Source organism: Pseudoliparis swirei, chromosome 17 (assembly GCF_029220125.1).
Source record: "Pseudoliparis swirei isolate HS2019 ecotype Mariana Trench chromosome 17, NWPU_hadal_v1, whole genome shotgun sequence".
NCBI lineage: Eukaryota > Metazoa > Chordata > Actinopteri > Perciformes > Liparidae > Pseudoliparis > Pseudoliparis swirei.
In genome coordinates this window covers 21,095,230-21,111,918 of record NC_079404.1, presented here as the reverse complement: position 1 = coordinate 21,111,918, position 16,689 = coordinate 21,095,230, and the positions used below count along the sequence as shown (strand labels likewise).

The window sequence follows — 16,689 nt, the reverse complement described above, 5'->3', positions numbered from 1 at the left end:
TTTTTCTAAAAGTGCATCCTTAAATTATACAAATGTGGGAAGGATAAGGCTTCAATTTTCATCTTTAATCATCCAACGGTTCCCTGACTGCCTGATGTCGTCCTGTTGGTTTCTTCCTGCTGATTGGAGATCAGCCTGCAGCCTGTAATTTCACCGATTATAGACAGGAATAATTCCGAAGGTGTGCAGCCGGGTATTAGAGACGCCTGCATGCAAATGAGTCCGCTCGGCTCGGCCTGCCGACAAATGACCCGCGGTGTCGTCGTTGTGATGACGGATCGGGGGGTGAGACGGAGTGCATCAGAGAGAGGGGTTGTGGACGCCGGGAATGAACCGGGTCTGAGCGGGGCTCATCCCCTCCCTCAACACATGCCGCATCTCACCACTCATAAATCTCCCCACTCTGCCCACCTCAAGGTGCTCTTGGCGTTTGGCTCTTGTCGACGTGTTTTGTCGTCTTGTCTATCCAAATGAAAATAGAAAACAGGCTTTTTTTTGGGATGACACTGATGTGACGAGGGATGCATCCATCAATGTCCGACGTCACGGCGTCTTCAAAGTCCTTCGTGATGAATGTCAGGCTTCTAATTAACGGGAACGTGGAGACCGAGAGGAAAAGGGCCGACCTTGATGAAAATGAGGATTTCTTAGGTTCACTAATTTCTTAAACCTCCTGTTGCCTTCGGGTCAATTTGACCCCATTCAATGTTTAACCCTCCTGTTACCTTTATATTTACTGACATATTTTACCCTCGGGGTCAATTTGACCCCAGCAATTAAAACCTCCAGAAAATTATTAGAATTAATATTGTTTTCCAAGTTTAAGTGTGAGGTACTTTATGTTTGTTTGTTGACTACCTAAATAGCCCTTTAAATATATAAAAAAGTTGATATTTCTTATATGTTTGACAGCCTGGGGTCAAATTGACCCGAAAGAACACAGACATTAAACATTGAATGGGGTCAAATTGACCCTAAGGTAACAGGAGGGTTAATCAATGAATGGGGTCAAATTGACCCTAAGGTAACAGGAGGGTTAATTAGTGAGTTACATTTTTTTAAAGCATACAATGTGTTAATGTTCAATGAATGCATTCATACAGAGATCTGAAATATATATTTAATACAGACAAAAGTGTTTTTTTATGAATACCACTGTGTGTCAGGTTCCAGTAATGAACGACTGATGGCTCATTCAACATGAAAAAGAAGATATAAAATGAACTATTAAGATCAGAATTTGCTCGCATTTAATGACAGCATTGGCTCAAATAATATGGGAAAGCCATTAGGAACATCCAAGTACCGTCCTCTACCTTTGTGCTTGCGGACAGATGCACACTATCTATACCTCTAAATCCCTCCATCGCTAACTCCTGTGTGTGGGGGGTGAGGAGGAGGATTAGTTAATACGCCATGTGACATCAGCCTACCTTCCTCTTCCTCACTATACGGTCTCTCCCTCTCTTCCCATCTGCACATCCATTCGGATCCACACTTGCTTTGTCTATTTTTGGGATTGTCTGATTAGGGGGCCAGATGTGCCTCGACTCTCCGGCTGCAGCAGACGCTCGTGGAGCGGGGGAGCCACGGAGTGACAGGGGGAAGGGGTTTCAAATCTGCCCGCCAACAGGCTGTAATCAGGCCCTCGAGAAGCAGGAGAAGGGAGGGGGAGTCGGGGGGGGGGGGGTCACTGTCGGTGAGACCAAAGTCCCGTGCCGCCTCGAGTGTGTACCGACGAGCTTAACCCGGGGCTCGGGACGTCGGCGTGTGTGTGTGCTGCACTGGTCGAGCGTGGGAGTGGGATTGCGACCTCAGCCCTCCGGCCCGTGTGGTTAACCTGACGGAGACGAACGGAGGCAGCAGTGAGGAGGAGGTGTGGCCGAGAGAAGGAACGGGGGCGGTGCTCTCCGGACGACACGTCAGTAAAGTAATCCCCTTCCCTCTCGTCTCCATCATCAGCCGCTCACGATTTAACATGTTGCTCCGGGAATTCATTCCCGCCTCTTTTCTCTGACATTCTTTGTCACCAACACACTTTTTTTTCTCTTCTCCTTTCTTTCTTCACTGCCTGTCTTGTCTTTTACGTTCCGCTCTGTCGCGACACATTCTATCCCGCATCAAAAGTACGTACGCGCGATTACGGCGAGACGCCCCGCGAAGAGAGATGCATCTCCTCGTGATTTGTTCGGAGAGAGGGGGAGAATTTTGAGAAAAGGAGATGGCGAGAGACGGAGGCAGTGATTGCATTTCTTGTGCCAGACATAGACTCGCTGCGAGAAGAAAGCGCCGTCTGTCTGCACATTGAATCAGCGGGTTTATTTCCTCTGAGCAGGAAGTGGTGACTGGCTTCATGTCTACATGTCAGGAAAGGGCTTGTGCTGCAGCAGCTTTGGTGGTTCTCAAAACACAACTTGCTCATCCACAGGTATTATTGTCAGAGTTGGGTTTGAATTGTTGGATTGTTAGCTGCTGTCATCCTTATCGTTTAGTTTAGTTTAGTTTATTTCGATCAGCAAAATATACAAAAATCTAAATTCAGCAAAAGAAGAAAGTGGCTGACCTAAAGGGTCGAGGCTGAAGCTATCAAGCTTATAAGTGCCCTAACCTATAATTTCACGAAAAAACTTATTTCAGAGAACCATATACATATACCTATATATATATATACATAAACATATATACATATACACATGTACATACATATACATACACATATATTCACACACACATATATACATATACACACACATATACATAAATATACACACGCACATAAATACACACACATACATATTTACATAAAACAAGAAACAAAACAAAAAACTAGTCCCCATTAACCGTTACTTATGATGCGTCATCAATGCTGTTACGTCTGTACTCCTCCAGAGTCATGTCTTTACATTTTTTCTTGAATTATTTTGTAGCTCTGTCAGATCTAGTGTTTTGGGGAATTAAATATAGATCTCATTTTTTAAAAGTTTATGGGAGAGTACAATTGTTAATATTTAAATGAAAATGTAGCAAAACTAGAAAAACACCTCTGTTATAATACATGAGGCTGTCTGACGTGTTTCTTGTTGAAAATGTTTCTTGGAGTACACATATTATTGGATTTTATAAGATTGTCACATATTAAACATTATATGATAAAATAATACGGAAACATTATTTTTTAAGCAAAAATGGATACACACTACTGACAGTTTTATCCATAGCGACTTACAATAAATGCATTCAACTAAGAGAGTACAAACTTGGAACACAAATAATCAAAGTACACTTTTCTTTAAGAAAGCAAAACTACAAAGTGCTATAAGTGCAATTTCAGTGCCACTAAAGTCCTTTAAAAAAATGTTTTATTCAAGCTATAGTCGGAGAAACTGAAAAAAATACTTATTGGGTTTTAGACGTGACAAAGAAATAACCAGCGGAGTATACTCTGAACAAGAAGAGACCTTCAGTCCATGAACTGTAATACACGGCGTGGACGGTCAACCCCAGTGGACCACAGGCCCCGGCTCCCCGGACTATAACACGGACTGCTCATCAGTTCTGACCTTATATCTTCCCATGAGCAGCCCTTACCTGGCGATGTTGTTTTTCTGGACAGCTCTTGCCAAGGCCTCCTGGACCTGTCCCAGAACTTCCCACCGGACATGAATCCATGCAAAATAAACTCAATCCAACTGGGAAATTAAAACAATGTCCCCGTTAGCTCTGTTTCCCCTCATCCCTGTCCGAGGCTGTCTGCCACTGCTGAGATCAGTGATAACTCTAACCCGGAGGTTTTTAACGTAAACGCAAAACCAGAGCAGTAGATGACCGATACAGGGTCGGCAATTGGACCACTTTGAATTAAAAGTGTGAACTTATTGGTGTAACATTTATCAATTACTTCGTAAATAACATTTCAGTACATTTTGACTCCGTATTTTGTCGTTACATTTTGTTGTTTCAAAGTTATGGTCGAGTCTCACGCGTACGAGGATGATCCCAGTCACGTCCAAACATTGAAGCGCACAGCTTATTGAGAAAACACCGGTATTGTATTGGTACTCGGTATCGGTCTATCCCCAAAGCCCATGGATATCATTATCACACAGAACTGAAAAAGTCGAACGAGTGCATCCCTAGTCGGCTGACGTTGCTTCCCCGGGCGGACGACTGGTGTTAAAAGCTAAAAGAAGAAAAACAACCTCGTCCAGGTATTCCTGTGCTCGCTCGAGGAGCTTTCTATCGGCTCCGGTCGACACTCCCTTATCATCACACGGGGCGTACTATTTATATGAAAGGGCGTGAGCGTTTATGGCTGCATATGGACGTTTAGTGTGAGGCGTTTTATGATGAGAGGAACCTTGTGCTGAGTCGGCAGTTTGCCGTCCATCTAAAGTGTGATTAGCTCCTACTTTCCTCTTTGTTGCTTCTGCATGTAACGGATGTGAAACGGGCATGGAAGAACTTGACTCCGATGGTGGATTTTCCCAGCACTTGTTTATACTGCAGAAGACAACAGAACACACTTTGCACTTCCACTTCCCTCAGCAACATAAAACCATTGTCCATGGAAGACAGGACTACATTAAATCCAAATAACAACAATTATCAAAAACCATGACGTGTAACATACAAGGGGAAAACAGCGACCCCCAATGGACAAAATAAATAACTATGAGCTAGAGAAATTTCAACAAACAGCGAAAATTCCAACCCTGAACAAAAGGGAAACGCATACCTGCAGAAGACAACATAACACACTTATTGCCTTCTGATCCGTCTTTGCACTTCCACTTCCTATAAAAGCAAAACAACAACATTTGTACAAGAAAAATATACGTCGGGGCGACCGGATGTAGCTAAACAAACGGCGCCAAAGTGGCTCAATGAGACGGCCACAAAACGTTTACTTTGACCGTCCAAATGACACAACAGCTGGACACCGTGATCGTATCAGCGACCGTTACCGTGTGTAACATAAACGGTTGCTTTTTATTCAAGAATAGAGCCAAAATAGTGCGACAGAATTTTCCACTCGACTCACCCTCGGCAACATAAAACCATTGTGAGGGAGAGACGGGACTCGGGAGCAGGAAGTGCAACAGATGGAAAGCAATTTCCGCAGGAAACAGAATTTTAAAAATAACGCAAAATAAAAAGAGCTCATTAAAATAAAATTCACAAACACTCAACAATATCGTTGAACAACAAACAAAAATAAAATACAACCCATTGAAAACAAGAAATGACAGAATGCATTTCTAACTCCGTTACATGTGCCTCCGTCTTTTTTTCTCGGTCCATCTCCTTCTTTGACAATTGCGGACGACTGATTAGCGCGTGTTTTGCCGTTTGTAAAATGGGAAATGACACGCGCCCCATTTTTAGTTATCTCCGTGCGATGCCTCGGATCCTTTGTCGGTCTGTTGTGAAGATGTGCCGGATTGATTGAGACGGTGCTGCCTCGTGAGCCGTGTTGCTTGTTAGGCGGCTCGTCCTTCACAGACAGCAGCGGTTTGATTTATTGGATCTTAAAAAAAGGTGCTTTTGCAGATGAAGCCACTGAAAAAGCCCGGCTATTGAATTGAGCGACGGGCAAAAAAATGCCTTTTTGAAAGTAAATGTCAGCGAGCAGAACTCACCGGGCCTCGTCGCTTCAGTCATACGGCGGTCGATGAGCTGTCTTGTAAATACTTGAGTTTCTGGGGAGTTTGTCTCCATCTCAGACCGTGTTATTTAAAAGGTAGGGGGAAATAACTGTGTGTAGAACACAAACACATATGCGTTGGAGAAGCATATGAAAGCTTTCATTTTCTCTGACTGCTTTATTGCTTATGGCCCCCAAAAAAACACTTTTTGATAAACTGAGTCGTCCCTATTTCCTTGTAATATTGTATATGAGGAGTTCATCCACTTTAATAGTTCCCTAGTGTTCAATAGTTGCTTATTTAAAAATAACAAGCCATATTGTGTTTTTTCTGTTGCAGTCTGTTTTGTTTTTTCATGCAGATTCAATCAAATTTGTTAATAATGTAATTGAAGCTTGCACTTTTTTTTTTTGATTTTTAGGAGAGAGATTTCTTTGAGTGTAAATAACCCGGGGTCAAAATTAGAAGATGTTGATTGTCTTTGGATTGGGTCTCTCAAGTGTACAGTGCCCTGATTAGTGATTGAAGGCCTTTTCTGTGATTCCCATCCTTTCTCCCCTGACCTCCCTGACCCCCCCCTGACTGCTATTTTCATCCAGCACGGCCATCCAAGGTCGAAGAGATGTCCTGAGATGATGTGAACCAAGATGTTTTGAGCATTGTGCTTTTGCTGGATCTGCTCATGTCAGCCTGAAAGCCAGAGAAAAGTGAAATAAAAGAAGTACGCTGTAATCTTCTTGCTGCTTTTGGGGTGGATGATAAGCAAGGCCGCGCCGCCTATAGCTGATTGAAGAACTTGATATGCAAGTAGGCCAAACCTGTTGGTGTGTGGTGTGCAGCAGTTTGCAAAAAACTAAGTGAGGACTTTAGTGTCCTAATCAGCAAGGGGGAAAAACAAAACAACAAAGAACTAGAATGGCCACTCGGTAGAGCGGATACCTTCGCATACCACAAGATTGGGCATTGAATTATGAACATTTTGGCATTAGTTGCATGCCAATTGGATAAAAATTGACCGTGCTATGGTAAAAAGAAGATGTTGACCTTTTCATGACCTTGACCTTTGACCCGATTGATCCCAAAATCTAATCAAATGGTCCCCGGATAATAACCAATCATCCCACCGAATTTCATGCGATTCAAGAAGATGTTGACCTTTACATGACCTTTACATGACCTTGACCTTGACCTTTGACCCGATCAATCCCAAAATCTAATCAAATGGTCCCCGGATAATAACCAATCATTCCACCAAATTGCATGCGATTCGGTTTAATACTTTTCGTGTTATGCGAGTAACACGCATACAAATAAATAAATAAATATATACATAAATAAAAAATAAATAAATACACGGCGATCAAAACATAACCTTCCGCATTTTCAATGCAAAGGTAATAAAACAAACAAAACAACAACCAGAACTGTCTTTTTCTTCGCCGGAGTCGGGAGGGATAAAACAAAAGAGTTGAATCAGATGATTGGCTGTGAAGTTATGTTCACATGAAAATTAAGAAAATATATAGTGTATATATATCTCAAACAGTGTGACTTTTACTTGTCTATCAATACTCATTTATCGAGGATTACTTATTACTTTTGTCTCCACCTCAACTTTTTGGTTTGTGAATGTTGTGACTAAGTTACAGGTGTTTACGTATCATAAGGATTTATTCTATATTGGGCAAGAATAACCTTTTTTCGCCTCGTCGTCTGGAGTCTCTCGAGTCAGCGAGCTAATAAACCCTTGCTTCCTGTTTCCTCTGCAGCCGATGGCAGAGCTGCTACTTGTCGTTAGTTTGTGTCGGCCTACTTTTAATGTCACGCGAATAGTTCACACCCCCATCTGAATGCTTTCAGCCACGGTTTTCTTTTTTTAAAGATTTATTTTTATTAACAAAATTTTTTTACAGGATATTTATGGTGAAATAGCAAGCATTTACAGTTTGTTATACTGAAAGTCTTATTTTACAAAAAGAAAATACACAAATGTATAACCTTATAGAAACACCACAAAAGGATGATGTTTTTTTTGAACATCATAAGATAAAAACAAGGAGAAAACTAGAATGGGCACTCGGTAGAGCGCATACCTTCGCATATCACAAGATTGGGCATTGAATTATGAACATTTTGGCATTAGTTGCATGCCAATTGGATAGAAATTGACCGCGCTATGGTAAAAAGAAGATTTTGACCTTTTCATGACCTTGACCTTTTACCCGATCGATCCCAAAATCTAATGAAATGGTCCCCGGATAATAACCAATCATCCCACCAAATTTCATGCGATTCGGTTTAATACATTTTTAGTTATGCGAGGAAAACGCATACAAATAAATAAATACACGGCGATCAAAACATAACCTTCCGCATTTTCAATGCGAAGGTAACAAAACAAGACAAAACAAAACAAAAATATGACGCAAACTTTCAGCCACTGTTTGTAACAATCCTCACAATTACCCACAACCATAACATGTCACCCCTAAAATAAAGTTGATGAGAGGCATATGAATCTATTTACTACAAATCTGGTTATAAAAGCACATAACCCCAAGCCTGATGAACAGATTTGTTTGTTGTTGTTTGCTAAGTGACTGAGCTCCCCGTGCTGCTTCATCCCCCTCTCCCTGAGCCGTGTGATCGACTGTCTTTCATCTCGCTCCCACCCGTATGCTCTGTGTTGTTTTTGACTAAACAACTGCATCACATTTCATCACGAAATAAACAAAACATTCGCCGATGCAGATTGAGAAGGGCACAACTCATTTAATATTTGCACTTTGCCTTTTCATGCCTCCTTTTTAATATTTCTCCGCACTCCACGTGTTCTTCTAAAGGAATTGAGGCTTTTTTAGGAATTGGTCCCGGCCTTCAATCTAGATAAGTGGATTTGTCTAAGTGATTTCCAATCATGTATGTTCCAGTATATCTGTGGGATCTGCAGGTTTCATCCAGCATTATTATCTTGAGTGCTGCAGCAAGGGTACAGGAGATTTGGGAGGACGAGTTGGCTTATTCTCTGTGTCCCCTTGTGTAGCAAGCGAGCCACGGGGAAGCGTTATTCTAGAAGGCTCCTTAATGGGAGGAAAGCTAGATGTTGAATGTGAATATCACCGATCGCTTAAAGAGCTTTGGCGAGGGGGCGGGACCGTTACAACATGACTGAGCAGACCTTGATGCTTCGGGTTTGCGTTCGTCTTCACACGCGTGTGTACGCCTTCACTTCATCAGCGCGACACGCGTGTGCTCTGATATCGGCCTGTTGGCGCTGAGAAAAGGAGGCACTGTTAATTTCCGCTGCTCGGTTTTTCTTCGTGTCTTCAAAGCAGTCTCTTCACGTGTTTCTCCCCGACTGACACAACCTCCACTTTAAGCTACGCGCACAAACACGCACGCATACGTGCAGCCGCACAAACACACACCCGCATCGGGGCCTGAACACATATGCAAAACTAGAATGGGAACTCAGTAGAGCGCATACCTTCGCATATCACAAGATTGGGTATTGAATTTTGAACATTTTGGCATTAGTTGCATGCCAATTGGATAAAAATTGACCGTGCTCTGGTAAAAAGAAGATGTTGACCTTTTTATGACCTTGACATTGACCTTTGAGCTGATCGATCCCAAAATCTAATCAAATGGTCCCCGGATAATAACCAATCATCCCACCAAATTGCATGCGATTCAGTTTAATACTTTTTGAGTTATGCGAGTAACACGCATACAAATAAATAAATATATAAATAAATACACCGCGATCAAAACATAACCTTCCACATTTTCAATGCGAAGGTAACTTACGAAACAGACCGTGATCCCTTTAAAAAGCTTCACAAAATGAGTGCAAGTGACTTGTGTTCCAGACGCTCGCACACGTGCACACTCGACTTCACAAAGAGCGTCTTCTATCAGAGCAGGTTTGCGTACTTGTTATGATGTTGTTGTTTTTTTTGTGATCAAATCTTTTATTGGTTTTCGAGATATGCACATGCAGGAAAATATGTACACATGGTACGTACACAATGGTACTCAGACAAAAACATAAAATTAACAAGAATGGGCACTCGGTAGAGCGCATACCTTCGCATATCACAAGATCGGGCATTGAATTATGAAAATGTTGGCATTAGTTGCATGCCAATTGGATAAAAATTGACTGTGCTATGGTAAAAAGAAGATTTTGACCTTTCTATGACCATGACCTTGACCTTTGATCATATTGATCCCAAAATCTAATCAAATGCTCCCCGGATAATAACCAATCATCCCACCACATTTCATGCGATTCAAGAAGATTTTGACCTTTTCATGACCTTGACCTTTGACCCAATCGATCCCAAAATCGAATCAAATGGTCCCCGGATAATAACCAATCATCCCACCACATTTCATGCGATTCAAGAAGATTTTGACCTTTTCATGACCTTGACCTTTCATTTCATGCGATTCGGTTTAAAACTTGTTTTGTTATACAAATAAATAAATAAATACACGGCGATCAAAACATAACCTTCCGCATTTTCAATGCGAAGAAAAAATAAAATAAAAAAATGAAATAAAAATGAAAATATATATAAACACGGGTATACATGCAAAAACCTGCATACATATTGACATATATATGCACATACTAGCATACCCTACTACATATTCACACACATACATAATGTGAATGTACCCTCATCCCACTGTTTGCGACACCCACCCCCCTAATACATCTCCAGCTATTATCAAAGGGAATGTATTATAGTATGTTACATATATTACAATTATATATATTGTTGAATGTTGTTTAAAGCCGTGGACCATGATAAGATGGTTCTTTCTTTAGCATCATGTATTCTGGCGATTGATAGTTCCATATTCACTAAATCAAGGTCGCTAGCTACCCACTGGGGTTTCGTAAGAGTGTGCGGTGGACTCCATCGCATTGCTAGCATTTTTTATTGCAGCCGTCAGGCCGGTTAATAAGGTGCGTCTTTGTGCTTGTGTTAAGTCCAGTGTGGAGAAATCATTTAGAAGCAGCACAGTAGGAGCGCATGGAATTAATTACATAATCCAGGATCTTTGTCAAAAAGAGAGAAACCATTTTCCAAAATGGGGTTACTTCTCCACACAACCAATATGATGTGGTTTGTTGTTTACGTCTCCAATTGCGAGGTCTGACTCCAGCAGATGGTTTCAGGTTTTCTTAATTTCTGTGGAATCATAGAAGTCCTAAAACGAACCGTGCGTACACCTTCGGAATAAGCAGTTCGAGGCGAGTGCGTCTCGATGATTATTCCCTGTTTGTTTGTGCGCACCGAGCTGATCTCTTACGGAGCGAGATGAGACTCCGTCTCTGCTCTTTAAAACTCTTCGTAAATAAAAAATAAGTCTTCGATCGTGAGAAACAATAGGATGAAAATGCAGTCGATGATTTGCACGACATAATCCAGGCTGTTGACGCAGGTTTTTCTGAGCTATTCAATTGCTAATTATTGTGTATATCTACACGATAATGTTTAAAACAGCACAGCAACATCAGTTTAGTTTGGTTTTAGTTTAGTTACCTTCGCATTGAAAATGCGGAAGGTTATGTTTTGATCGCCGTGTATTTATTTATTTATTTGTATGCGTGTTATTCGCAGAACTCAAAAAGTATTTAACCGAATCGCATGGAATTTGGTGGGATGATTGGTTATTATCTGGGGACCATTTGATTAGATTTTGGGATCAATCGGGTAAAAGGTGAAGGTCAAGGTCATGGGAAGGTCAAAATCTTTTTTTTTTACCATAGCACGATACATTTGTGTCCAATTGGCATGCAACTAATGCCAAAATGTTCATAATTCAATACGCAATCTTGTGATATGCGAAGGTATGCGCTCTACCGAGTGCCCATTCTAGTTTAGTTTATTTTGATCAGCAAAATATACAAAAATATAAATTCAGCAAAAGAAGAAAGTGGCTGACCGAAAGGGTCGAGGCTGAAGCTATCAAGCTTATAAGTGCCCTAACCTATAATTTCATGAAAAAACTTATTTCAGATAACCATATATATATACCTACATATATACATAAACATATATACATATACACATGTACATACATATACATACACATACACACATATATACAGATACACACACACATACATAAATACATACACACACACACACACATACATATTTACAAAAAACAAAACAAAAATTGTCCCCATTACGTTACTTATGATGCTTCATCAATGCTCATCCGAAGATCTTTATCTCGGATTAAAATACTCTTTCAAACCAGCACCTTAGTGAAGACTCATGGTCGTGCATATTTAATGAGAACACGATCCATTGTTGTGCACCTGTTGCACGGGTGAAGTCGGGCAACAGAAGGCGGGTGTGAAACCTTAGAGCGCCGACCGTTGTCGCGGTGTCGTCGACCATGTGTCGTCTTTTCTGTCCGCCTCCGATTACAGCGTAACGTGAGAGAACGCCGACGGACGGCGAGCGGCTCGAGGTTCAATCTCCGTCGAGGAGCAGGCGGAGCGTTCTGAGCGAGAGGCCGGCGCTCCTTCACGCACGTTTTAGTTCTTCCTTTTTCAGAACACATGGGTACCACTTAAATTACACAGAAAGTGTTTTAGTTTTGGAGTGGATTCATATTTATAATGCACCCCGCTGACTCCCGTGGGCATGATGTCAGCTGGCAGAGGAAAGAGATAAAGAGATCGGTTGGCTGCGTTTGTGAACACTGTGTGTGGTTCGCTCGCATCCACCAGTTCTCGAGCTGAGGCTTCCCTGAAACGGTCTCTCTTCCTCCCTATTTTCTAATGTCTGGTCTTTTTACCTTCGCATTGGTTTTGATCGCCGTGTATTTATTTATTTGTATGCGTGTTATTCGCATAACAAAAAAAGTTTTAAACCGAATTGCATGACATTTGGTGGGATGATTGGTTATTAGCCGGGGACCATTTGATTAGATTTTGAGATTGATCGGGTCAAAGGTCAAGGTCATGGAAAGGTCCAAATCTTCTTGAATCGCATGACATTTGGTGGGATGATTGCTTATTATCCGGGGGCCATTTGATTAGATTTTGGGATCAATCGGGTCAAAGGTCAAGGTCATGGAAAGGTCAAAATCTTCTTTTTACCATAGCACGGTCAATTGTTATCCAATTGGCATGCAACTAATGCCAACATGTTCATAATTCAATGCCCAATCTTGTGATATGCGAAGGTATGCGCTCTACCGAGTGCCCATTCTAGTTTTTATCTGTAATCTTTTTTTTTCTTCACCTTTTCTAACATAAGAGCTGTTCCTCAACTAACCGTTTCGCACTTTTCTTTTCTTCCATGCTTCTGCTCCTCTCTGGCTCCACTAACCCCTGACCCCTTCAGACTGGCAGTACGAGGGTAAGAGGGCAATTCTCCGTTTCATCTCATACCCATATTCTCTTTCGCCGTTTCCCCTCCACGCGCATCTCCGCTTCTCTCTCACCCGTCGGAAGACATTTCATCCTGAGCCGTCCTCACATCAGCTGCAGAGCGCCTCACCTCGCCCGCTCCTCTACACTAGACACTTCCCGTCCGCTCCTGTCCACCTCTTCCGCTGCCCCCCCCCATCTGGTGCAGTCTGTCAAGCTGCAATTACCCGCGTCCCAAGTGCTTCCACCATCACGGCGCTGTGACCTCTCTCCGTGAAGCCACTCTCGTCAGCGCATTGCTTCCGATGGCGCCGCATGCTCGGACCACCCTGTTTGTCTGGTGCTGGTACCGTACAGCCTGTTCCTAGTAATAGCGCTGGAGCAGTCGTAGGTGCCACCTGCTATAAAAACATGTTTTAAGGTGACAGCCTTTGGCGTGACAGGATGACACTGAGACATATTTTAGGTTTATTTTCTCGGACCAATGAAATATTTACAATGTCAGTACGTTGAGTACATTGGAATTTTTTTCTCTCTTCCAATATGTTCCAACATGCCGTGGGCTATATTTAGATATTTTATATTTTATATTGAAATAATGTACAGAAAATCAAAAAGTAAAAATCATATTAAAAAACATATTCACTGACACATTATATATATATATATATATATATATATAAATATATACATATGTATATATCTATATATATATATACAGGACTGTCTCAGAAAATTAGAATATTGTGATGAAGTTCTTTATTTTCTGTAATGCAATTAAAAAAACAAAAATGTCATGCATTCTGGATTCATTACAAATCAACTGAAATATTGCAAGCCTTTTATTCTTTAATATTGCTGATTATGGCTTACAGCTTAAGAAAACTCAAATATCCTATCTCTAAATATTAGAATATCATGAAAAAGTATACTAGTAGGGTATTAAACAAATCACTTGAATTGTCTAATTAACTCGAAACACCTGCAAGGGTTTCCTGAGCCTTGACAAACACTCAGCTGTTATAAATCTTTTTTTAACTTGGTCTGAGGAAATATTAAAATTTATGAGATAGGATTTTAGAGTTTTCTTAAGCTGTAAGCCATAATCAGCAATATTAAAAGAATAAAAGGCTTGCAATATTTCAGTTGATTTGTAATGAATCCAGAATGCATGACATTTTTGTTTTTTTAATTGCATTACAGAAAATAAAGAACTTCATCACAATATTATAATTTTCTGAGACAGTCCTGTATATAATCATTATTAAAATGTTAATACTGATGCATCAGTTCATGCTGTAAGTAGCATTTCCTGCTGATGCTGGTCCAGTTGCAGCTAGTTTTAACTACATTGTAGATAAAAATACAATATTTTGGTCCAGCAGCTTGTAACCTTTGGCCCCAGTGGGTTACTAAATCAATCTGGACTTAGGAGAGGATTATTTGTGTAGGAAAGCCCCAAAAAAAGGTCTATACACAACTTTGAATACACTTTTTTGGACCTTTCTATAATTGCAACTTTCTTGTCAAATATGTCTCAAACTGTTATTTAAATAAAACTCTTACAAGTTTAAAAACCTCATTAACATATACATTAAAATCTGCTTGTTTTAAAATGTGAAGTGTTAATCTAGCAAAAATACTACAGCTGCAAAAATATGTCATGAAATACGGCAAAATCTCCCTCTGAAATGTATTTTATTCAACACCAGAAGATTTCAAGGTTTTTCATTAGTCAGAAACGGAGCTAAATACCCCTGGGCGGACCTTTTTTTTATGCGTTTGATATAGTACAAAGTTATGTCAAAAAGCAATATTAGGCTATTGTTGCTCAATTGTTGAGTCTCTATCGGATCACATGGCATAAACATGATCCCATGGGCATCCAGGAGTGAAACCAAGCAAGTAAACTCGGAATAAACCAAGCTTCGCCTGACGGGAGGCTCACAGTGTCAGACTTAAAAAAAACCCTGCTCTACACAATATCCGTCATTTTCATAAGCTGCCATGAAACACAATATACTGTTGCAATTCTCAAGTAAATGATTGAAATCAAGCACAGAGGGGTTGAGCTTCCTTGATGCCAATTTGCTTTTACTTTATTCATACGTAGAATGCAAGCTGTCCCGGCCAGGCCCCCCGGCAACCATAGTGACCATTGATGAGGAGAGCCCCAACGGTACGTATCAAACAGTCGCCCACCTACGCTCCGTCCTCACGTCTGCTCCACCTCCTCCTGCGTTCCTGTATGCTCGGAGCGTATCCACTCAAGTGGCTCGGATTACCCTGTCGGGATTGTTTCTGTTGCTTTGGTAATGCAATGCATATTAAGGCTTCCCCTGTCGGGACTGCTCTGTGTTGCACGGTCGCGGAGCTGATGATCTCTCGGGGCAGGGAGATGCTTTGTCAGACATATCGGGACGTCAGTATCGTCGTATTTCAAATTAAATATATACACACAGTACATTTGAGTTGTTCTGTATTGTGTGTCGGTTCTGCTCTCCCAGTGGTGTGTGTCTGTGCGTGTCTGATTGAATGAATGTAGATGGTGTTTGGCATACAGAGGCTCCATAAATGAGTTGTGCGCCCCCCTCGCAGGTTCTCTTTACTACCTGCGCTACAGCAGTACGTACAGTGTTGATGCATACAGCAGGGTTTGTATGGTCATGGAAAACCTGGAAAAGTCATGGAATTTTAAAATGGTCATTTCCAGGCCTGGAAAAGTCATGGAAAAAACTAAAATCATAAAAGTTTTGGAAAAGTCATGGAAATGTTGTTATATTCACATGTTCATTTACGCCGAGTTTGAAGTAATTAATATGTTTTTTTAAAGAAAGACGCTCAAAAACGCACAACATTTTCTTAATTGTTCTTGTTCATATCGAGATTTCAGTTTGGTCGTGGACATTTTGTTTAAAGTCATGGAAAAGTCATGGAAATGTCATGGAAAAGTCATGGAAAAGTTGTGGAAAAGTCATTGAAAAGTCATGGAAAAGTCATAGAAAAGTCATGGAAAAGTCATAGAAAAGTCATGGAAAAGTCATAGAAAAGTCATGGAAAAGTCATGGAAAAGTCATGGAAAAGTCATGGAAAAATCATAGAAAAGTCATGGAAAAGTCATAGAAAAGTCATCGAAAAGTCATCGAAAAGTCATGGAAATCCATTGGTCAAAATGTGTAAGAACCCTGATACAGCTGATGGCAAGTCCTTCTAACATCTAATCAGTAGCATTCATTGTGTATGCACACAATTGACTTCATAATGCACATTTCACCAGTTGCAATCCAAATGAAATAGATCTACAGTTAATGTGTCACGCGTCAAAATGTCAGTTCTGGACGTCGCCTAGGAATTCATCACTAACGCAAATCCTCATTGTATATCTGATTATTTGTGTTCCCACGGCGGTAGAAAAAGCAGCAGCCCGATGAACTTGAGCGTGCTTTGAGTGCGTGTCGGTGCGTGAGCTCACAGCTGCCGCTCTGCCCTCAGCAGCACTCGCAGCCGAGCGACCGCATCGCTGTGGAGGCGTCGCGCCTCCTGGTGCTCCCTGTGGCAAACACTGCTCTGTCGGCGCGATCTGTTCGCACCTCGAGAGCTGTTGGCTCAGTTAGCCGTCAACGCGTGGGGAGGCAG

General features: G+C 41.2%; 1 protein-coding gene across 1 annotated transcript in view; it reads left to right on the top strand.

Moving 5' to 3' along the window:
• The window catches only part of pcdh15a (protocadherin-related 15a), a 276,702-nt gene that overhangs the window by 79,020 nt on the left and 180,993 nt on the right, over positions 1–16,689 (top strand). The window contains exons 4-5 of the mRNA XM_056436303.1: positions 13,028–13,042; positions 15,167–15,232. Of these exons, the coding sequence (XP_056292278.1) occupies positions 13,028–13,042; positions 15,167–15,232 (81 nt within the window). The remainder of the gene's footprint in view (positions 1–13,027; positions 13,043–15,166; positions 15,233–16,689) is intronic.